The sequence below is a fragment of the Nomascus leucogenys genome, chromosome 2 (assembly GCF_006542625.1).
Source record: "Nomascus leucogenys isolate Asia chromosome 2, Asia_NLE_v1, whole genome shotgun sequence".
Lineage (NCBI taxonomy): Eukaryota > Metazoa > Chordata > Mammalia > Primates > Hylobatidae > Nomascus > Nomascus leucogenys.
Window position 1 is genome coordinate 38,357,220 of NC_044382.1, and position 22,123 is coordinate 38,379,342.

The window sequence follows — 22,123 nt, forward strand, 5'->3', positions numbered from 1 at the left end:
AGCCACTGCGCCCGGCTTTTCTTGCTTCTTTTCTTAAAAAAAAATTTTGAGACAGGTTCTTGCTCTGTTCCTGAGTCTGCAGTGCAGTGGCATGATCATGGCTCACCGTAGCCTCGACCTCCTGGACTCAAGTGATCCTCCAGGCTCAAGCGATCAATCCTCCTGCCTCAGCTTCCTGAGTAGCTGGGACCACAGGCATGCACCACCACACCTAGCTAATTTGTGTGTGTGTGTGTGTGTGTGTGTGTGTGTGTGTGTGTGTGTGTGTAAACAAGGTTTCACTCTGTTGTTCAGGCTGCTCTGGACCCACCTCAGCCTCCCAAAGTGCTAGGACTACAGGCATGTGCCACCACACCCAGCCAAAGATTATTTTTATATGTGTAAAAAACTATTTCAAACAGATGAATACTTATTCTGGAAAGACTGGCTTTTTCTTTTTGCAAGCTGAAAAGCATTCCCTGATGGCCCTTAGATTCTATCAAAGAGAATCTGTGAGGACAGAAAGTTCAAAATGGGAAGCGCTTTGTGGCTCAGGACCTTTTAATGAGTAGAGAGTGAATGGAGCCTGATCAGTCCCTCTGGCTCACCAGCCTTTCCTAAGTGCACAGCAAACATGCTTGCTTCCTGCCACTCTCCACCCTCAGGTCAGGAGGTAACTGAGGTCTTGGTAGCTGCCCTTCAGTCCTTCCCCAAGCCGACTGAGCATCTGGAAGTTAAGCCAAAGGCCAAAAATGTCCTGAATTCCTGAGTAAGCACCTGTGAACTAATAGAAGACATGATGAGGCCAAAGCAAGTGCTCAGGGGACATACTACTACAAAGAACAGAGCAAAAAGAGTGATAAGAGATAAGGAGCGCCCAGGAGATCTTGTTCGGGGCCAGCCAGTGAATTCCCCTTTCTCTCTCCAGTCTCCAGTCCCCTAAATTTCCCATTGCAAGTGTCAGAGGCTCTTAGGTGCTTTTTTTTTTTGAGACAGAGTTTCACTCTTGTCACCCAGGCTGGAGTGCAATGGTGCAATCTCAGCTCACTGCAACCTCCGCCTCCCGGGTTCAGGCAATTCTCCTCTCCGGTAGCTGGGATTACAGGTGTCTGCCACCACGCCCGGCTAATTTTTGTATTTGTAGTAGAGACAGGGTTTCACCATGTTGGTCAGGCTGATCTCAAACTCCTGACCTCAAGTAATCCACCCGCCTCGGCCTCCCAAAGTGCTGGGATTACAGGCGTGAGCCACGGTGCCCAGCCTGGCTCTTAGGCTCCTGAGCTTGGAGAAGCATGAAGATGAGGGTGTTCTATGGCCTAAAAGAGAGATTTTTGTTTTTGATTTTTTTTTGAGATGGGGTCTCGCTCCATTGCCCAGGCTGGAGTGCAGTGGCACAATCTCAGCTCACTGCAACCTCCGAACCTCCACCTCCCAGGTTCAAGTGATTCTCCTGCCTCAGCCTCTTACAGGCATGCACCACCACACCTGGCTAATTTTAGTATTTTTAGTAGAGATGGAGTTTCACTATGTTGGCCAGGCTGGTCTCAAACTCCTGAACTCAGGTGATCCACCCACCTCTGCCTCCCAAGGTGCTGGGATTACAGGTGTGAACCACTGTACCCAACCCCGAAAGAGAGTTCAGCTTTTTAAAGGCAACCAGTTCCAGGCTTTTGTACATGCTGTGGCCTTGCTTAGAATATTTTCCCTCCATCTTGTCCTGGCTTGCTCCTTTAAACAAATTTTTTTTAGAGACGGGATCTCACTATGTTGCCCAGGCTGGAGTGCACTGGCTATTCACAGTCGTGATTATTGCACACTACATCTTGAAGTCCTGGGCTCAAAGAATCCTCTTGCCTCAGCCTCCCTAGTAACTGGCACTACAATTGTGTGCTGCTGTGCCCAGCTACCTGGCTAGCTTCTATTCATTATTTGGATTTCAAATTATGGACCATTTCCTCTTAGAAATGGAACACCTTCATCCAACCACCACCACCCCACCTTCACCAACTCTCACCACTCCACCTTACTGTTCTCCAAGAAGAGGTTAGAAGCCCTGCTCCCATGGCCCCTGTTCTTCCCTTATCAGCACTATCCCACTCTAACAGTTGTCTGTTTATTTGTCTACTCTCCCACTGGGATTTAAGTTTCCTGAGGTCAGGGACCATTACTGTCTTACTCACTACTGTATCTCTAGTATCAAGATACTGCATGATAGGTACCCAGAAAATGCTTGATATATGGATGAATAAAATGAAGGAATGGCAGAGAGGACAAGTGATAGAGATTTCCTCCACAAGTCTAGAGTGTGGTTCTCAGCAGCCTAAGGGAGGAGCCTTCCAAGCAAGGGAAAGGAGCACCAGGCTTTCTCCTCCCTTCCTCTCCTTCCCACTCCTTCTCATTCTTTTGCCAGGGCACCGCCCCCCACAACACCCATGTCCACTTCTCATTTGGTGTGAGTTTGAGCTCCCTCTACTGACCAAACTTCAGAACCACAGGGAGCCAAGCCTAGGCACCCTTGCCGGTTATTCTTCGCTAGGAAGAGACCCTTCTACACCCCAGCACCCCCAATCTAGGATTCCTAAGGGACTGGAATAAGGAGAAAACACGGCTGGCCAACACACTGGAGAGCTCCAAGGTCTGAGCCCACACCTCCCATCCTCAACATCAGGAGCACTTCCCTCACACCCTCACCTCATGCTGTTTCCTGGGGTCTCCACTCCCAGACTCCTACTCCAGCTAATTCACAGAAATGTTGATTTCTGGAGCCTTTGGCTGATACATCAGCTCTGACTGTGGAAGACAGATCCCAAGATGGGTTGAGAATAGATAGAAAGACAGATAGTGAACGATAACATAGAGGAAGGGACCCACTGACTAGATACAAACCCACAGTGAGACAAAACAAAGATCAGAGTTGAGAAAGACAGCCCACTTGAGCTGAAGCGTCAGCCCTTTCCACCCACATCGAGGGCCCCTGTCCTATGAAGAAAGATTTCCTTCACCCCTTCAGTCTGCCTATGTCCATACGCAGGTAAGGGAAGTGACTGTTGATCAGATCTGCTTACTGGAGATATTATTTAGGGACAGCTCCTGGACAAGAATGCTCTCCCAAACCCTGACACATTCTCCCGAGAGGACCCAGCCTGGAGCTCACATCTTCACTGTCACTTCCACTGAACGAGTGTTCTGGCTCCAGCCCCTTCTCAGGGATGCTGCTCTCCTCCTCTGGCATCAGCTCATCCAGCCAGAAGAGTTCCTGTGGTGAGAAGACTCTCTCCAGGGCCTTTCGGACCCCCACAAGGCCCAACAACTGCAGGAATAGAAACATGGCCCAGGCCTGTCAGCAACAATAGTAGGAACATTAACAGTAGTAACACTTATTGAGCACTTCCTATGTGCTAGGCATTGTATATCAGTTTCACTGAATGCTAGCACATTCCTATGAGGTAGATAGAATAATTATTCCCATTATACAGGGAAGGAAACTGAGACCCCCAAGTGATTAGTTACTTCCCAGAAGTCACACATCTAGGATATAGTAAGCAGATTGATTCTACTGCAAAGCCTATGACTCTTAACTTCCTCAATAACAACAAGGCCAGAAGCTACCTATGTTATCACCTCACTGAGTAATAAAAGTGTCACCATTTCCTCTACCAAGACCTCAGATTTCTTCTGGGTTTTATATTCTTACCTGTGGCTGATCACTCCAAAGAGTTTGGGAAAAGAGGTGAATCAGGTATCCCAGGACTAGCCCATACATAGGTATCATTCTGCCATCTTTTTCTTTGTCTTAGGATTCCCAACCAGGGAGAGCCACAGCGAGTGAGAGGGGAGATTCTTCCTCTTGTGGAGGCCTTGGCCACCCTTCCGGGCTCAGAGTCTCCCAAGACCCTCCAGGACACAGCCCAACCCTGCCTCAGGTTACCATGAGGGGGAAGACGATGGCTGCAGGGGTAGACTTGATTATCCAAAGCAGCCCCAGACAGGCAAGCTGGATGGCTGTGAAGAGGTGGACCCTGGTCAGAGGCACATGCCGCAAGAGTAGCAGGTCTGGCTGGTGTTTTGCTGGCATCAACAGCAGCTTCACTCTCTTAGTGAACTAGGGGAACAAGAGGAAGAGGAAAGCAAGGCACTCAGGTAGCCTGACAGGAGGGTGTCACTGATAGCTATCGTAGCCCAGCACTGGTAGCAGGCGGGGAGCATGGCAGCCGAGTCCCTGAGCCCAGGAGAGACAGGAAAAAGAGAGTAAGAGGGGAATTGGCAAGTGTAAGCAGGAGATGCCAGCAGAAAAAAAAAAGGAGTAGGGTTGCTAGGTAATTTTGTTCTTTTTTGTTTCTCTTTTTATTCTTTTTTCTTTTGTTAGGTGATTTTAATGGGCTCACCTGAATGCTGCTAAGTGCTGCCACCCCCATATACAGGAAGATGCCATAGAGCACAGGCATTGGAATGAACTGGTAGAAAGAAGCAGAGAGTTAGCAAAGTTTACCTCTGCCAAACTCCCAGATGCCTCAGGATGCCTAGATGCCCTAGATCCCTCTAGCATCTAGCATCCAGGTCTGCCCAGGCCTTGCCTTTCCTTTCACACTTTTCATGCCTGATCTTATTGAATCCTCAAATCAATTAGATGAAGTAAATGTTATTATTGCCTTCATTTTACAGATTGGGAAATTGAATTTCAGAGGGACTAAGTAACTTTGTCCATTACCTGGCCTACCACTCCAATCTTATCTATCACATTTCCCTCTGTTCTTTATGCTCCCACTATACTAACCTCCTTTCCTTCCCTCAACATGCCCAAGTTTGTTCCTACCCCTTGCAAAGCCTTTTGCTTTGCTATTCCCTCCACCTAAAATGCTCTTCCCCCAGACTTTCTCATGACCAGTTTATTCTTATTACTCATGCCTCATCTCATGACACCCTGAAAGGTCTTCAATGACTTTTTAACTTCAGGCCCCATCTAAAGTAGCCCCTGGCACTCTTAATCATCTTATCTTCTTTTATTTTTCACAGAAGTTATCACTATCTAAAGTTATCCTATTTTCTTGTTTTAATTTTTTTTTGTTTTTGAGATGGAGTTTTGCTCTTTTACCCAGACTGGAGTGAAGTGGTTTGATCTCGGCTCACTGCAACCTCCACCCCTCAGGCTCAAGCGATTCTCATACCTCAGCCTCCCAAGTGGCTGGGATTATAGACACCCGCCACCACACCCGGCTAACTTTTATATTTTTAGTGGAGACGGGGTTTCGCCATGTTGGCCAGGCTAGTCTCGAACTCCTGACCTCAGATGATCCACCCGCCTCAGCCTCCCAAAGTGCTGGGATTACAGGCGTGAGCCACCGTGCCTGGCCTCTTGTTTTAATTTTTAAAAATCTTTCTCCTCTCACCAGGTTGTAAGGTTGGAAAAATGATTTCTTTTGAGCACCATTATATCCCCAGTACCTAGAACAGTGCTTGGCATATGGGTTTTTGTTTGTTTTTTGTTTAGAGTTTTCTGTTTTGGGGGATTTTTTTTTGTTTTTTGTTTTGTTTTGTTTTTTGAGACAAGATCTCACTCAGTTGTCCAGGCTGGAGTCCAGCGTCACAAACCTGGCTCATTGCAGCCTAGACCTCCTGGGCTCAAGTGATACTCCCACCTTAGCCTCCCAAGTAGCTGGGACTAGAGGTGCATACCACCATGCCCAGCTAACTTTTGTATTTTTTGTAGAGACAGGGTTTCACCATGTTGCACAGGCTGGTCTCAAACTCCTGAGCTCAAGCAATCCACCCACCTGGGCCTCCCAAAGTGCTGGGATTACAGGTGTGAGCCACCACACCCGGCCTAGCATATGGTTTATGCTTTGTAAATGTCTGTAAATGAGAGTCACCCAGTTAGTAAGTGGCTGATCTGGTCCATCTGGCTCTTTCCCTTCTCCACTCTCAGCCAGCTTCCATGACCTTTCCCTTCCCTAACCTCTTGTCGTCCTGCCAGTGACTCTTGTCTGACATTCTCCACACCCTCCTTGACTGCTTTGCTGTCTTGGCTTGTTCAACCTTTCTGCTATTACTTGTTACTTAATTTTTGCTCATTTGTGTGTGTTGCTGGTAGGGGCTTAGTTCCATATTTCTTTTCAATATTCCATTGACCCCTACTTCTACCAAGTGCCTAGCAGTCTTGCATATGGCAAATATTCCATATACCTCTGGTGAAGGAGAAGTGAAGACTTTTTGCCTCAAAGTTTTTCTGGGTTTTTTTTTTTTTTTTTTTTTTTTTGAGACAGTCTTGCTCTTGTCATCCAGTGATCACCACCCACTGCACTCTCAAACTCCTGGGCTCAAGCGATCCTTCCACCTCAGGCAGACACCACCATGCCCAGCTACCTTTTTTATTTTTTGTAGAGACAGGGTCTCCTTATGTTGCCCAGGTAGGTCTCAAACTTCTGCGCTCAAGTGATCCTCCCACCTCAGCCTCCCAAAGTGCTGGGATTACAGGCATGAGCCACCGCACCTGGGCTGATCATACTACTAGTCTCAGGTTTGTTGGGAGGCTAGAGCAAGGGTAGCACTTAGACCCTAGGGGATGGTGGTGGCACACCCACACCTTGCTCCACTGGGTAAAAAGCCCATTGGATAAGAGTTTGAGTTCTCAGACAGATCTGAAAAACTGGCTCTTTTGATGGGCTCTTGCAAGTTACTTTGCCTCTTTAACCTTCAGCTGCCTCATTTGTAAGGTACATATTCCTTTCAGGGTTAATGTGAGGATTAAATGAGACCATGTATGGAGAAAACTTAACAGAGCACCTGGCACACTAGTGTTCAACTAATGTCAGTTCTTGCTGTGCTCCTATTATTACTACACTGACCCTGATCCTGGCTTGTATAACAAAGATACCTTGAGCACAGGTGCCAGGAAGATGGAGGCTCCTGTAAGGATGAACACCACCAGGCCTGTCAGCCTCTGTTCCCTGTGGGGAGAGGGAGGAGTTAGCTGAGGTCTGGGAGAGTCCCTGGGGTATCCAGACTGGAGATCCTGGCTGAACACCAGTACAGACCCTGGCAGCAAGAGGAAACTAGAGGAATACCCCAGTAGGTCACCCAGAGGGATGAGCCCTTAGCTTGATGTGAAAAATTGGTGGAGAGGAAGGGGCAGAGCACTTCAAGGTGAGAGTCCCAGACCTCTCCATCAATTCAAGTTCATAGTTGCTCCTCATTTTTATTTTGATGGAAAATTAGCAATGTTTACACTGCCATAAAGACTTACATTTCACAATTTATACAGTTGATTTCATATGCTTTAGATACTTAGACTGTGCTTCCAACAGTTCCAAAATTGCTTTTATGATGGATTCCTTTGTAACTTCTACATTGAGTGAGGATTATTAGGTGGTACCTGACCCTCCACTTCAGCCCTGGCTGCCTCTACCTTTGCATGGATGATGCTCCTCTTGAGGCCCCTCCCAGTCCCCATGGCTGAGGGAAGAGAGGGGAAGATCTGACTCACCCATCTCAGAGCCCAGAACTCACTCATTCTGCCACTGCAATGCTTGTGGGACACCAGCTTAGAATTTAAGCTGCCCAAATAACTCTGCCATGTTCCCCTTTGCCCTACCTTGCTGCCCACCTCTTACTTCACTTCCTAAATACTGCCCTCACCTGATACCCAGGAAGTTGGGGCGCTCCCCAGGGGCACAGGCTCTGCTCTCTCTCCGAAGACTGTCCATGTGAGCCAGGGAGATGACAGTGGCTGAGACATACCAAGGCAGTCCAAGCGCTGATGTGAGTAGCATCAGCACAGCCACACAGAAGAGGTCCAGGTGGAAGCCAGCTCCCTTCTGCAGGTAGTGGTGGGGGCAATGAGGATGAAGCTAGCCCAAGCCCCAGCCCTCTGTCCTCTGAGGTAGGAGATGGGGAGCGTAGACTCCCCTGGAGCTTCTGTCCCTTGGTCTTCGGCCTTACCCGCAGGCCTTACCTGCAGTCTGTATTCCACGCGGTTGAGGATGACCGCTGTGATCTGTTGGTCCATGAAGATGAGGATAGACAGCAGCAGGGCAGGCAGGGCAGCTGCCACACTCCACCACCATGGGTTGGCTCCAAAAGGTGACACCAGCCAGCCACGCCCAGAGAGTGTGGGCTGGAGGAGGGCATTTCATGGACAGGTTGGAGAGGGTCTCCCAAGAGTATCTCACCTGCACATCTCAACCTTGGCATTTTTCCACAACCTGCCCCCACCCCAAGACACTAGATGCTAGTGGGCTGTGTATGCATAGCTGGTTCAAAGAATCCCAGAGCCTTAAAAGACAGCAGATGGAAGGACACCAGCCCTGAGGTCAGGCTGGAACCAGGGGCTCTGGACTTTGGTTCAGGGTCCCTCCCTCCCTGGAAGAGAAGGAGGTGGCACATGTGGCCTGCACACACTTCTTGATGTACAGAGCCCTGCTCCCTAGAGATCCCTCTCCCCCTATCCTGGGTGGGGCAACCCAGGCTCAGACCTGCCTTGATGTGAGGCAGGGACAGGGCTGGGTTTGTCGGTGTCCGCTCTGATTACAAGTGTATGTGTCGGGGAGGGGGCCCCAGTTGCTGCCCCAGTTGGAGTCCTCCCTGCTCTCCTGTCTTGGGGGAATTCGGAGAGGAGGTCTCCAAATGCACAGGCAAAGTCTAGAAATCAGTGCTAAGCCTTGTCCTGCACACTGTCATGCCCTGGAAAGGGAGTTCCAGCTTTCCTGGATCAGGGTAGGCAATACGGGGTGTGAAGAAGAGAGTGAGGAGTAGTGGAGTGGGCAGGGCCACACCAAGGATGGGGAGATCCCGTAACAATAATAGCTAACATTTATTGAGGACTTGGTATGTGCCAGGCATGTGGTAAGTGCTTTCCACTGTGATCTTCTGTAAACCTCAAAACAATCTACGGGGTAGGAACTATTGTCATTTTATTATTTCCATTTCATAGATGAAGAAATTGAGGCTTAGAAATGTGCATTAACTTGCCTAATGCATAGCTGGGAAGTGGAAGAACTGGAACTCAAACCCAGGGCTGGGTGATCAGAACTCATTCTCTTAACCCATACCCTGTAATAATAGCTACCGTGTATTCTCTGTACTCACATGTCTGCTGCAGTACTTCATTTAATCCTCATGACAACCCTGTGAAGCCGTTATTATAACTATCTCTAGCTTATTAGTGAAGAAAGAAGCTTAGAGAAGTGTGGGATTTATGCATTTTCCTTCCCCCTGCTGGCCCTGCTTTCCCCTCTGGTCCCCCAACCCTCTTCCCTGGCTCTCACCTTGAACTCTCTGGGCACCATGAGCTTTGGTGTGGCTAGGCCCAGGAAAGCATCAAGGCCACAGCCCAGCAGGATGGCCAGGACTGAGGAGAAGTCGCTGAGCCCTTTGCGCACCTGGCACACAGTGGACACTCAGTCAGGTCCAGGCCTGCCATCCCTCTTTTTCCACACCACTTCCCATTCACAGATAGGACCCAAAGCTTAGAGTCAGGCCTCTCCCACAGAAAGAAAGGTGAAACTCACCACAGAGGGGAAGAAGCGGCTGGTCTTTACACACTTGAGGGCCATAGCAAAGAAGAAAGAAGTAAGGAAGAGGAGAAGGGAGAAGAAGGCAATGTCTGGGACTGTATGACAGCCAGGGCCACGAGGGTGGCCTCCCTGCCGGGTGCACTCAGGTGGCGGCAGCAAGGATGCATTGATCAGGCCTAAGTCCTGTGCACAGGAGGGTCAGGAGTGGAGTTACAGGCAATGGAGTAAACGTCCTGCTCTCCTGGACCCACTTCAAGGGAGGAGGGACCCCCAGAGACACCACGGGCCCAGGAGGGGAAGTTCCCAGCTGTAGGAAATGGCTAAGCTTCACTCACCTATGAAGGTTTCCTTAACCTATGGGTAGGAAGAGCTAGGAACCACCGACTGCCTTGGTCTCCACCCTTTCCTTCCTAGAACCTCCCAGGAGCAGTCCCTCACCATGCTTACGATGTCATCTCTGTCTTTTGGCCTTGTCCTTATCCACTGAGACTCATTTCCTGGGAAGCAGAGAATAATTCAGATGTATGCTCCCTCCCCTGGGAACCTTCTCCAGCCCTATAAAATTCTTATCTGATGGGTCCAGCTGAACCAGAGTTCTTAATTGTGACTCATCTGTCTGCTGACTCTATCACTACCAAGTGTGCGAGAAGGACATTGTCTCATGCCCTCATCCTCTCAAATTCTCTACCCATCTGCATCCCTGGTACCAAGCACTGGACCTGGCCACAGCAGATGCTCAGCAAATGTTGGCTGAATAGAGGAGTATACAAATCTGTGTGTTTCCACCAGGGCTAGAACTGGTCTTGTTCATGCCTAGCACTGATAGGAGAACATATAGAGAGGGCACTTCTTCCCAGTCCTGGGGTTGCCTTCCATATGGAGGGATATATGCAAGTGTAATACTCCAAGCCTCTCTCCACCTGGCCGGCCACTCTCACCCAGAAGAGCAGTGATATATTTGATTGGTGATTTCAGGAAATGAAGCTGGGCATACCTGGCCCTGCCCCTTTCTCTCCCCTCTCTCGAGTATAAGCTGCCTGTTTGATGTATGTGTTTAGCTCTGCTCCCCTGGGGTAAGATAGTCTCAAACCAGTGCTTCCACAACAGGTGGGTTAGTCTATTCAATTTTGGCTTCATCATTAGGAAGCCCATTCACCCATAGATATAACCCATGTTCCTCTATCAGTGTTGTCAGAAAGGTAGATGATATCGGGCCTTCTGTTGTCTTATTTCTCAATTGATTCCGAACCAGAGTGGAAATAGTACTGCCAGTTATTGGGTAAGTATGCAGCATTTTGCTGAACTTAACCAGGGGGGATAGTAAGGGTGCAACCCCTCCCCTTCCCTACATCCTTCTTCACCTGACCAAGGTCCCTGTTTCCCTTACCCACCTCCTGGGCCTGGGTATTGGCAGAGGCACCCATAGGCAGAGGACCCAGGCTTCTGGATAGGATAGGTATGGGTCAAGTTCAGCATTTTGCCCACAGCATCGTAGATGAAGATGAGGCTGATGAGGGCACAGAAACCTTCCTCAGTGAAGCGGGTGAAGTAGCGCACCAGCACACTGGCCTCTGTGGCCACCAGCACCAGGCAAAAGGTAGCCACCCAGATGCCCACCCATAGGCGGAAGGGCAGGTAGTCCAGGCTATAATTTCTGTGGGGATGAGAGACAGGAAGGCTTAGCAGGGCTGTCTGCTTCCCACCAAACCCAGGTCAGGTGTCCCTCAACCCAAACAGATAGCTCCCACTCTCTTCTATTCACCCAGCCAGGAGCAGGCTGACCATGGCACTAGTGAGGGTCCGGTGATGGAGGGAGCTCTCCTACCTGCTGAAAGAGAAGAGCAGGCGCTCAAAGACCAGCACTGGCCCGGTGCTGCTCAGGATGGTGAGGGGCTGGCCTGCCATCAGGCAGAAGGCAGCTCCAGCCACTGCTGTGCCCAGGAAACTTTCCAGCACTCCCTGGAAGCCAACAGGGGCTCAGCACAGGACTCTGAAGTCCTCAGGACAGGAGCCCAAGCTTTGGGAGAGCCTCCTTAACTTACCCATAGTCCCAGGGGAAGGGATGGACTAGGGGACACCAATGCTTATGCCTGCCCCCTGGGCCCTACGCACCTGGGCACCATCAGTGGCATCTCCCAGCAGACCCCCAAAAGTGATGGCGTTAGTGACAGTGGCCAGGTAAATGTAGAGTACGGCCGAGAAGCACTGGAGATGCAGGGCGTCGAAGAAATCGCTGGGGTACCACGGGACCTTCCTGCGCACGTCCTGGATGAGGCCCCCAAACAGCCTCCCGCCCGAGGGTCGTCAGTGATCCAGGTTTTCACACTCCACACCCGCATCCCCGCTACTTTCCCTGTGGCCGGGTGAGCCTCTCCCACAGTGAGGACACACCTCAGTTTCCCTGTGACTCCTCCCCTCCCCCAGGTCACCTACCCTTGTTTCCTCCCAGCTCGCCTCACCTGCCGGTCCGCTGCAACTCCGGGCTGGGTGCGTGTGGCCCATGGCGGTGTCTGTCCTCAGCCGAGGTCAGGCGCGGGACGGCGGGACCTCTGATCTCCCGCTGTTGCGAGGGAAGCCTGAGGAGGAGGGGAACCCCAGGTTGGCTGAGGATCTCCAACCGGTCAGCGACTCGGTCCAGAGCTAGTGGCGCCCTGCCCCCTAGCGGCTGCTCTTGTCTCTGCCGGCGAGGGAACCACGGCGACACATGGGCCTCTAGAAGGTCCAGGTCATATTGCGACCTGTGAAAGCCAGGCTCGGGCAGGGAAGGTCTTTGTTCAGGTCTCTTAGCGAGAGAGTAGTCCAGCAGAACTCAGAGTTAGGTCTGCCTGACTCCAAATCCAAAGATAGGTCCCTATCTGTTTCCTGGGACCCCACCCCTCCTCAACAATGGAATTAGACCCAGGGCCTATGGGCAGGAATCTGTATGGGATGATGGCTCCCAGGTACCTTTTGTGCTGAGATGGCAGACATTTGGGCGGGGGAATCCGGGCTGTTGGGTCCCACCGACCTGACGGAAGCACTGTCACCTCCTCTAGGAATGCATCCAGGGCTGCCAGAAGGTCATGAAGGTTGCTGGCCCGACGAACTGACCACTGGAATTGCTGGGGATGGGGGCACAGAATGGGTGGTAAGTGCAAACCTGGTCTCTTACATGCATTTTCATAGTCTCAAAACTAGACACAAGTCACAGAGGCAAACAAGTCATTCACACATTCCTTTATGCATGCATTAATTCATTCATTCAGTGGGTATATATTGAGTGCCTACAGTGTGCCAGCACTCATCCAGTAATGGGGCTGCACTAGGAGATGAGGAATATTCAGTCTCAGTGCTCACTGTGCCTCATTGCTGTTTAGGGACACATACAGAGTCCACACACACACACTCACATGAGCCCATGCATGTATGCATGTGTGCACACACACACAGGCATGCACGCGCGTGCGTGCACACACACACACACACACACACCTGCTCAGCTCACCGGGTCACTGAGGAGGACAGCTGCTGCCCGTCCCATCTCATGGTAGCCCTTTCCCAGCATACGGGGGCCCAGGAGAAGGCAGAAAAACCTGAGGAAGAAACCAGGCCCCAGAGATTCACAGGCTGCTTTCCCACAGGGCAGCCCTGGCCTCTGATGCTCAGCTCTGACCTATCAGCTCCCCTAAACACACTCATTTGCACACCTACCATGCAGTCCTGACCACTAGTCTCTCCCCAGACTCCTAAGCACCATCCTCCCCACAGCCTCAGAGAATCTGACTAAGACCCTCCTTCCCCTCCTCAGTAAAGACCCTTCTAGGCTCTGGGATCCCTGACTCCCACTCACTCAGTAGCCTCACCTGCTTGGGAGGGACACCTCAGTAAGGGACCCCAGTACCACAGGGTCCCGCAGTCGAACAAAGGCTCCCAGTGGCTGTGCCAGGAAGCCCAGCTCCCCTGCCAGCACAGTCCCTGCCTCAGCTCCTGGAGGCAGCTTCTGTCTCAGGGGGTTCTGACACTGGATGGGGGTTCAAGGAGACACAGAGTATGAAAGGTTATTTGGGGAGGATAAGATCTCAAATGATGAGAAATCCAGTGGCGAGTAGACTTTTGTTAATTCCTAACCCCTCCCCCAGCCACTGGAAAGGGACCCCAAGGAAGGGCCACAGACCTGTTCCCTCAGGGGGGCTTCCTCATTGTTAGAAGCCTTTCTTGGATGAGTAGAGCCTACAAAACAGGATTATGCAGTGATTAAGACCACAGGCTTTGGGGGTGGATCCACCAGGATTCCCTAATCACTTTTGCCACTGACAAGCTGTAAGAATTAGAGTACACCCTTCTCCACTCTGAGCCTCAGTTTTCTCACCACTAAAATGGGGATAACTGTGGTACTATTTACAGGGTGGTTGTGAAGATCAAATGAGATACTGCGTGTAAAGTTCTTGGCATAGTGCCTACCAAGTACATCTCTTCACAGAGCTCTCTTACGATTCTAGCCCCCTGAATCTTCTCCCCACAACATTGTCACCAGTTTCCTCTTGCTCATGAGTCCTGGGTTGGAGCCTGAACTAAGCCTGGGCTACTTCTAGCCCTGGAAGGTGCAGGGGAGATCTGAGACCCTGCCACACCAGGATCTTGGTCCTGGGCCCAGGGAGGGGCTCTTACCCCAGCAGGGCCTGGTGCCTGTGGTCTGGTTGTAATGCTGGGGTCTCTGCAGCAGCAAGGCCTGCAACTGCCCTCTCAGCTCTGGGCTCAGTGACTCCACCCTGGTCACCTGCTCTGGAGAACGGATTGGGGGTCATCTCCTTCCTGAGAGTTCCCTGCCCCACGCTCGTCCCCTTCTCCCTCTGCCCAGACCCCTTTCCCTTCTGGGAGTCTCAGAATGCCAGGGCCAATGAACTTGCTCCTCCACCCTGCTTTTCCATGTCCACCCTGTGACAAGGGTAGACAATCCTAGGAGGGGTAGGGATGGGCTCTGGAAGATTCCAAGACTTTGGCGGGGAAATCCTGGGGAAAAGGCATGGCTACCCAGGCCCTTCCTGCAAAGGCTCCCAGCCTACCCACGAGCTCCAGGAGGCTCTGAGCTGGGCAGTCCAGCAGTACAAGGCCCTCGGCCAGCAGGCTGCGGAGCTTCTGGAGGCTGGGCAGTGCCAGGGTGGGCACATGGGGGGCACTCCACCGGCCTGCAGCCACCTCCAACTTCTCCTCAAACAGTACCCACCTGTGATGAAGGTGGGCAGACAGTGTTATTGGGGGCATTTCTCCCATGTCCGGGAGCAGAGATGCAGAGTAGCTATAGGGAAGGCAAGGCAATGAGGGCATCCTGGGCCCAGTGGTGTGAAGTGTCCTCCCCACCCTGGCAGTCACCCTTCATCTTGGGTCTTGGGGATCTCAAAACTAGACTGCAGAAGAGGCTGGACATCATGGAAGGTAAGACCCTGAAATAAGGGAACACAGCTGGGAAAACTCTAATTTGGGGCAGCCCCACAAGAAGCGCTGGGGGGCATATAGGAGGTTCCAGCTGGGGAAGGGGAAGGATCCCACAGTTGGCCTACATCCAACTTACCTGCCTGTCTCTCTCCACTCCAGCGCCTGGGGCCAGCCCAGCAGCTCATTCAGCTGAATGAAGAGCAGAGGGTCTTTGGGTACTCCCAGTTCCTTGCTGTCTGTGTCTGAGGGGCCATCAGGGCTGGGGCCGGTGCCAGGGTCAGGGTTGCTGTCCAGCTCCCCCGAAGGAATATTTCTAGGAGCACTGGAGGCTTCAAACCCCTCCTGGCCTGGCAGCTTCATTTCCATGAGGCTTGCACAGAATCTCAGAAGCAGTACAGTCCTAGGTTCTGAAGCCAGGGGCCTTCTGGCTGGTTGCATTTATAATGCATCCCCCCCTGCAGCACAACACAAACAGAACAAGGCCTGCTGACTCCAGACCCTACCGGTCACCTACTCCCCTACTTGCTTCCCCCACCCCCTGCTGGCATAAGAGTATTTGTAAGACTAGCCTGGCCTTTCCCAGGCTCTCCAGAAATGCCCAACCTGGGGCCAAAATGTGTATATGCATTTCCTGTGGTATCAGGTCTGATCCCACTGTGTTTTGTGTAAAGAAACAGGAATAAATGATTGGCCTGGGTCTGAGGACTTGGTACCCCCAGGTTTTGCTGCCCCCTCACTTGTATCATATACAAATACCAAACACCCAGGACTGTTTTGGGTGTCGCCAACACACCCCTGGGGCCACAGACACACCCATTTGGACAAACAGGGACCTAATAAATAATTGAGTCCATGGAAGCCAGACAGGGTAAGGAGATAGCAGGCAGAGGCCCTGCCCATTAAATGGGATAATGATGGAAGACCTAGTGCCTGAGTCTTAAATTCTTTTCTTTTCCTTTTTTTGAGACAGGGTCTCGCCTCTCACCCAGTCTGGAGTGTAGTGGCACAATTACAGCTCACTGCACCTTTGACCTCCTAGGCTGAAGTGATCCTCCCACCTCAGCCTCCAAGGTAGTTGGGACTACAGGTGCACGCCACCATGCCCAGCTAATAAGTCTTTTATTTTATTTTATTTTTGAAACGGAGTCTCGCTCTGTCGCCCAGGCTGGAGTGCAGTGGTGTGATCTCAGCTCACTGCAACCTTCACCTCTTGGGTTCAAGTGATTCTCCTGCCTCAGCCTCCCAAGTAGCTGGGATTACAGACATGTGCCACCACGCCTGGCTGATTTTTATATTTTTAGTAGAGGCAGGGTTTCACCATGTTGGCCAGGCTGGTCTCAAAAACTCCTGACCTCAGGTGATCCACCCGCCTCAGCCTCCCGAAGTGCTAGGATTACAAGCGTAAGCCACTGTGCCCGGCTGCCTGGCTAATGAGTCTTAAATTCTTTTGTCCAACAACACCTAGGAATTCCCCAATTTAGCTGTGTCCCTGGGATCTGCCCTTGTAACTCAGCCTTCCAGTGAGGATGTTGGAGCCCACTAGGGGGTGTAAGTGAAGGAGTTCCTGGAGCTAAATGAGCAAAGGAAAATGTGGTCCATTATTAGCAAATCCTGTTGACTCTATCTTCAAAATATACCCATAATCCAACCACATCTCCCCACCTCCAGCACTGCTACCCTGATTCAAACAACCATCATTTCTCACCTGAATTATTTCAGTAGCTTCCTGGTGTCTTGCAATAACCCCCATGCTTCCACTCTTCCTCCCTTGCCCAAAGTCCATCCTCCACACCATACATGTCCTTTCAAAAGGCAGTTGAGCCACATTACTCTTCGGTTCAATACTCACTCAACACATTCCCATTACTCCTAGAAGAAGAAGAAAAAAAAATCAAGCTCCTTGTCGTGGCCTACAAGATTCACACCCTGGCCCCAGCCCACCTCTCTGATGGCATCTTACACCAGCCTCCCACTCGCTCACTCATTTCTAACCACACTGGCCTTCGCCTGTTCTGCAAAACCTGTTCCTGCCTGAGGATCTTTGCTGGATCTATTTTCTCTGTAAGGAAAGCCTTTCCCCCATATCCTTACATGACAATCTGTGACCTAGGTCTCATCTCAGACGTCAGCTACTCACGGAAATCTTCCTTTTCCATCCTATCATAAGTTTCTTTTCTTTTTTTTTTTTTTTTGAGATGGAGTCTCGCTCTGTTGCCCAGGCTGGAGTGCCGTGGTGCGATCTCGGCTCACTGCAAGCTCCGCCTCCCGTGTTCACGCCATTCTCCTGCCTCAGGCTCCCGAGTAGCTGGGACTACAGGCGCCCGCCACCACGCCCGGCTAATTTCTTTTTTTGTATTTTTGGTAGAGACGGAGTTTCACCGTGTTAGCCAGTATGGTCTCGATCTCCTGACCTCGTGATCCGCCCGCCTCGGCCTCCCAAAGTGCAGGGATTACAGGCGTGAGCCACCGTGCCCGGCCCATCCTACCCTAAGTTTCTCTCTTGGGTCACTCTCCGTCACATTTCTCTGTTTTATTTTCTTCCTAGCAGTTACCACTACTAGTAACTGCCTCATTTATGTATTTGTTTATCATTTATTGCCTGACTGTCCACGCACGCACACGCTCAAATGCACAGTCCGTGGAGCAGGTATCTGTCTTGGCCGCGGCGCCTAGAGCGGCGCCTGGCACGCAGTGGCTCTCAGTAAGTATTTGTTCAATGAGAGCATACAAAGGACCGGGCTGAGAAAAGAGCCGCGCTTCTTCTGGAGGCCACACGAGGGCACTGCTCCCCACAGACCGGATTGCTAGGGCCGCTCCCTTAGGCCCAGTGGCTGCGGACCTGCCGGGGCGCCGAGATGGTGATGCCCAGATGGCAGGGAGAGATCCTAAATCCTCAGCCTTGCCCTGGCCCACCGCAGAATGGCCCGGAGAGATGGGGGGTTGGGGAAGAACAACAGGATGGGGAAGGGAGGGCCAATCAGGCTCATCTGAATGTAGGTCAGCCACACCCCACAAATTGAATACCAAGAATCCATCCCCTGAGAAAGGGCACCCAGGCCGGCCCTCCCCCCAAGCCTCGCGTCTGGTCCAAGGAGGTCCCAGGGCAGGAATTAGAAGAGCATGTCACTATATTTCCAGTTGGGGAGGGGTGCTGAGTCTGAGTGAGGAGGTGGTTTCAGTGCCAGGAGGAATAGAAACTGGCCTAGGGCCTGAATGGGCCTTGAACCCCTGTGATCACTCCCTTTAAGAATGTGCCCCAACCTTAAGGACAAGTGACTCAAAGGAGCCTGAGGGTGATGGGAGCAAGGATTTGGCGTGAGTACCTCCCCCACATGCACATACACACATGTTCCCTTCCCACCTAACTCCTGCCAAAGTTCAGAGTGTCTATCCTTGCCGTTTCTGTGGCCCCAACTACCCTGGCTCACAGTACTGCCTGGAGTAGTGGGCCACCATGCCTCCACACTCCCCAGGTCTCACTTCCACCTCTGGGCCTGAGTGCCCTGAGCTGGGTAGGCTGGTGAGGGTTGGCCTGTGGGCACCAGTGGTCTCCCAGACAGGGCCCAGGGAAGGTGTGCTGTGTGGGTAAGCAGCCCTGTGTGTGGGCGCTGGAAAAAACCCTGACCTAGGAGTTCAAAGACTGGGTTCTCATCCTGGCTTAGTCACAGACTTATTGGATGTCTTTAAGTAAGACCCTTCCCTTCTCCAAGGCTCCATTTTCTTACATGTAAGTGGAGACAGTTGGGGTAGATTATTTCCAAGGTTCAAATCATACTTTCATGCAGTACACTGGACCTTAAGGGAGAGGAAGTGGCCTCAGGAATAGGATGCTTGGCTTGCTCACTTTCGGCAAGTGGAGAAGAGGTTTATCTTTGCTGAATCTAAATTTTCTTTCTTTCTTTCTTCCTTTCTTTTTTTGACACAAGGTCTTACTCTGCCATCCAGGCTGGAGTGCAGTAGCAATCATAGCTCACTGCAACCTCAAACTCCTGGGCTCAAGTGACCCTCCTGCCTCAGCCTCCTAAGTAGCTGGGACTACAGGCACATGCCACCAAGTCTGGCTAACTTTTAAATATTTTGTAGAGAGGGGCTCATATGTTGCCCAGGCTGGTCTCGAACTCCTGGGAGCAAGCAATGGCTTCCCATAGTGCTAGGATTACAGGCATGAGCCTCCACACCCAGCTCCTTACAAGGTTTTTAACACTTTAAAAAAACAAAACAAAAAAATCTTATTGGCTGGGCACGGTGGCTCACACCTGTAATCCCAGCACTTCGGGAGGCTGATGCAGGTGGATCACTCGAGCTCAGGAGGTCGAGACCACCCTGAGCAACATGGCGAAACCCCATCTCTACAAAAGATACAGAAAACTAGCAGGGCATGGTGGCACACGCATGTGCTGCTAGCTACTCAGGAGGTTGTGGTGGGAGGATCACTTGCGCCCAAGAGAGGTTGTGGCTGCAGTGAGCCCAGATCGTGCCACTGTACTCCAGCCTGAGCAACAGGGTGAGACCCTGTCTCAAAACAAAACAAAACAAAAACATTGTTTAACTCATTAAAAAATAAATATATAAATAAATATAAATTAAAATATTTATTAATGTGAGTCTAATTATAGATTCACAAGAAATTGCAAATCTCCAGCTTTCATCCAGCTTCGTCTGGTGGTAACTTCTTTCATGACAGTAGTACACTATCAAAACCAGAAAAATGACATAGGTACTATATTGTTAAATAGACTATAGGCCTTAATCAGACTTCACCAATTTCTATATGCACTCATTCGTGTATGTGTGTAGTTTTATGAAATTTTATCACATTTATAGGTTTACTTACAATGAGCTGGGCAAATTGTGCAATTTCCTTAAGCCCAATTTATAAAACTAGGGTGTAAATACTAACTTCCTCAGAGGAGTGTTGTGAGAATTAGAGATAATGTGTATAAAGTGCGTAGAGGCTGGGCACAGTGGTTCACGCCTGTAATCCCAGCACTTTGGGAGGCCGAAGCAGCGGATCACCTGAGGTCAGGAGTTTGAGACCAGCCTAGCCAACATGGTGAAACCCCGTCTCTACTAAAAATACAAAAATTAGCTGGGCGCAGTGGCACATGCCTGTAGTCTCAGCTAGGCAGGAGAATCACTTGAACCTGAGAGGTGGAGGTTGCAGTGAGCCAAGATCATGTCACTGCACTCCAGCCTAGGCAACAAGAGTGAGACTCAAAAACAAAACAAAAAAACAAACAAACAAAAAAAGGTGCTTAGAGCAATGCCTAAAATACAGTAAGCACTCAATACATTTAAGCTTTTTTTTTTTTTTGGAGACTGGGTCTTGCGTTGTTGCTCAGGCTAGGGTACGGTGGTGCATACATAGCTCACTGCAGTCTCTACCACTTGGGCTCAAGAGCTCTTTCCACCTCAGCCTCCCAAAGTGCTAGGATTACAAGTGTGAGCCACCACACCCAGTGGCTTTCTTAAGAAGCATGTTTTGAAAAGTGACTTAAAATACACAAATATTTCATGTTCGTTACAGAAGAAAAAAACAGAAAATGCCCATAGGAGAAAAATGCTTACAAAACATAAATTTTTTCATCATACCCTTACCCAAAAATGACCACTGTTAATAATTTTACTCACACCCAAAATTTGAAGTATACTTAATTATCCCCATTTTACTAGTAAGAACACTGAGCCCCAGAAACATTAAGCAGCTTGCCATGGTCCCTGAGCCTGTGAGCCAGGAGCCGAGGTTTAATGCACACTCTTGCCTGGAGGAGCTCACCGCTGGAGGAAGCAAACAGGCGCATGAGAATTACCAATCCAAGGTAGACTGGGATGCCCAGCTGCTGCCAGGTACTGGCACTTGCTGTGTTCTAGGTGCTGCCTTGGCACTGCACAGATTATCTCAGTGAGATAATCCTAATAGTGAAGCCCTCTGAGGTAGGTATCATTCCTACTTCTGAACGAGGAAACTGAGGCTCAGAGAGGTACCCTGCCCAAAGCAGAGCTAGGAGCGAGTACACCCAGGGTTCAAAACAGGGTCAGTCTGATGCCTCAGCCTGAGCTTCACAGCCTCTGCTCTGAGGGATGCAGACAGCATGCTAGGGGAGTGTGTGTTGTGTGGAAGGAGTCTCTCCACTTGTAGCTTTGGACTTCTGTGACCCCAGAGCTAGGGTGCCCTTCCCTGACACCCTCTTAACCCAGGCCACCAAGATCCAACCAAGACTTGGAGTGGGCTCTGATAGCTGGAATCTGCTTCGACTCCTCACAGTGCCCACACTCCTTCACAAAGGTGAAGACCATTGAGGGAAAAGAGGATGAGGTGTCAGAGACATCGAGTCTCAGGATGAGACCACCTGAGCCCACCATCAACTGCTCTGACTCAGGCTTTCCAGGCCCCTCCCACCTAAACTTCCAGACTCAGAAAGTACTAGGAAGGAGACTGCAGGTGCATGATATTTGAGTTTCACATTTATTATTTATGCTCCCCCTACTTCCAGAAAAGATTTAAAGGCGGCTTACAGTAAAATACATAGATAACAAGTAAATATTTAAAGAATGGGCTGGGTGAGATGGCTTATGCCTATAATTCTAGCACTTTGTAGGGCTGAGGCAGGAGAATCACTCGTGGCCGAGAGTTTGAGACCAGCCTGGGCAACATAGCCAGACCCCGCCTCTACCAAAAAAAAAAAATTTTTTTTTTAATTAGGCACGGTGGCATGTGCCTGTAGTCCCAGCTACTCAGGAGGCTAAGGCAAGAGAGTTGCTTGAGCCCCGGAGTTCAAGACTGCAATGAGCTGTCATCACACCACTGTACTCCAGCCTAGGCAATGGAGTGAAACCTCAACTCCGAAATAAAATGAAAATAAAGAATGACTAAAGAGCCTCATAATTAAATCAAATTGGAAGGGAAAGAAATTGTCTAACTGGGTGTGGTGGCTCACACCTGTAATCCCAGCACTTTGGGAGGCTGAGGAAGGAGGATCACTTGAGTTCAGGGGTTGGAGACCAGCCCAGACAACATAGTGATGTGTCATCTCTACTAAAAATAAAAAAATTAACTGGGCATGGTGGTGCACCTGTAGTCCCAGCTACTTGGGAAGCTGAGGTGGGACGATCACTTGAGCCTGGGAGGTCAAGGCTGCAGTAGGCTGTGGTCGCACCACTGCACCCCAGCCTGGGTGACAGAGCAAGATCCTGTCTAAAAAAAAAAGTTATCCTCAAAATGC

General features: G+C 50.5%; 1 protein-coding gene across 4 annotated transcripts; it reads right to left on the reverse strand.

The window, feature by feature from the left end:
* Positions 1 to 391: 391 nt before the first annotated feature.
* Positions 392 to 15,303, reverse strand: SLC4A9 (solute carrier family 4 member 9). Of its 4 annotated transcripts, none has more exons than XM_030828120.1 (22): positions 15,037 to 15,303; positions 14,531 to 14,691; positions 14,136 to 14,249; positions 13,642 to 13,697; positions 13,331 to 13,488; positions 12,973 to 13,060; positions 12,435 to 12,589; positions 11,948 to 12,064; positions 11,601 to 11,775; positions 11,314 to 11,447; positions 10,880 to 11,142; positions 9,927 to 9,985; positions 9,483 to 9,671; positions 9,240 to 9,353; positions 7,928 to 8,089; positions 7,612 to 7,790; positions 6,851 to 6,923; positions 4,365 to 4,433; positions 3,908 to 4,081; positions 3,134 to 3,289; positions 2,671 to 2,769; positions 392 to 706 (listed from the first exon to the last, which is right to left on the reverse strand). In XM_030828120.1, the coding sequence occupies exons 1-21, from the start codon at positions 15,264 to 15,266 to the stop codon at positions 2,716 to 2,718; spliced, it is 2,880 nt and encodes a 959-aa protein (XP_030683980.1). In that variant the 5' UTR covers positions 15,267 to 15,303; the 3' UTR covers positions 392 to 706; positions 2,671 to 2,715. The 4 variants fall into 4 exon arrangements, with proteins under 4 accessions (XP_030683980.1, XP_030683976.1, XP_030683999.1 ...); XM_030828116.1 differs by having other exon boundaries at positions 392 to 763; positions 14,531 to 14,763; XM_030828129.1 differs by having other exon boundaries at positions 531 to 706; positions 9,936 to 9,985; positions 11,601 to 11,742.
* Between the last annotated feature and the right edge of the window lie 6,820 nt (positions 15,304 to 22,123).

Coding starts and splice junctions, on each gene's coding strand:
- SLC4A9 (XM_030828116.1), bottom strand. CDS start 15,266: ATGGAAATGAAGCTGCCAGGCCAGGAGGGGTTTGAAGCCTCCAGTGCT. Junction 13,698..14,135: donor AGGCACCAGGCCCTGCTGGG/GTAAGAGCCCCT, acceptor CCTGTTTTGTAG/GCTCTACTCATCCAAGAAAG. Junction 9,672..9,926: donor GAGATGACATCGTAAGCATG/GTGAGGGACTGC, acceptor TCCTGTGCACAG/GACTTAGGCCTGATCAATGC.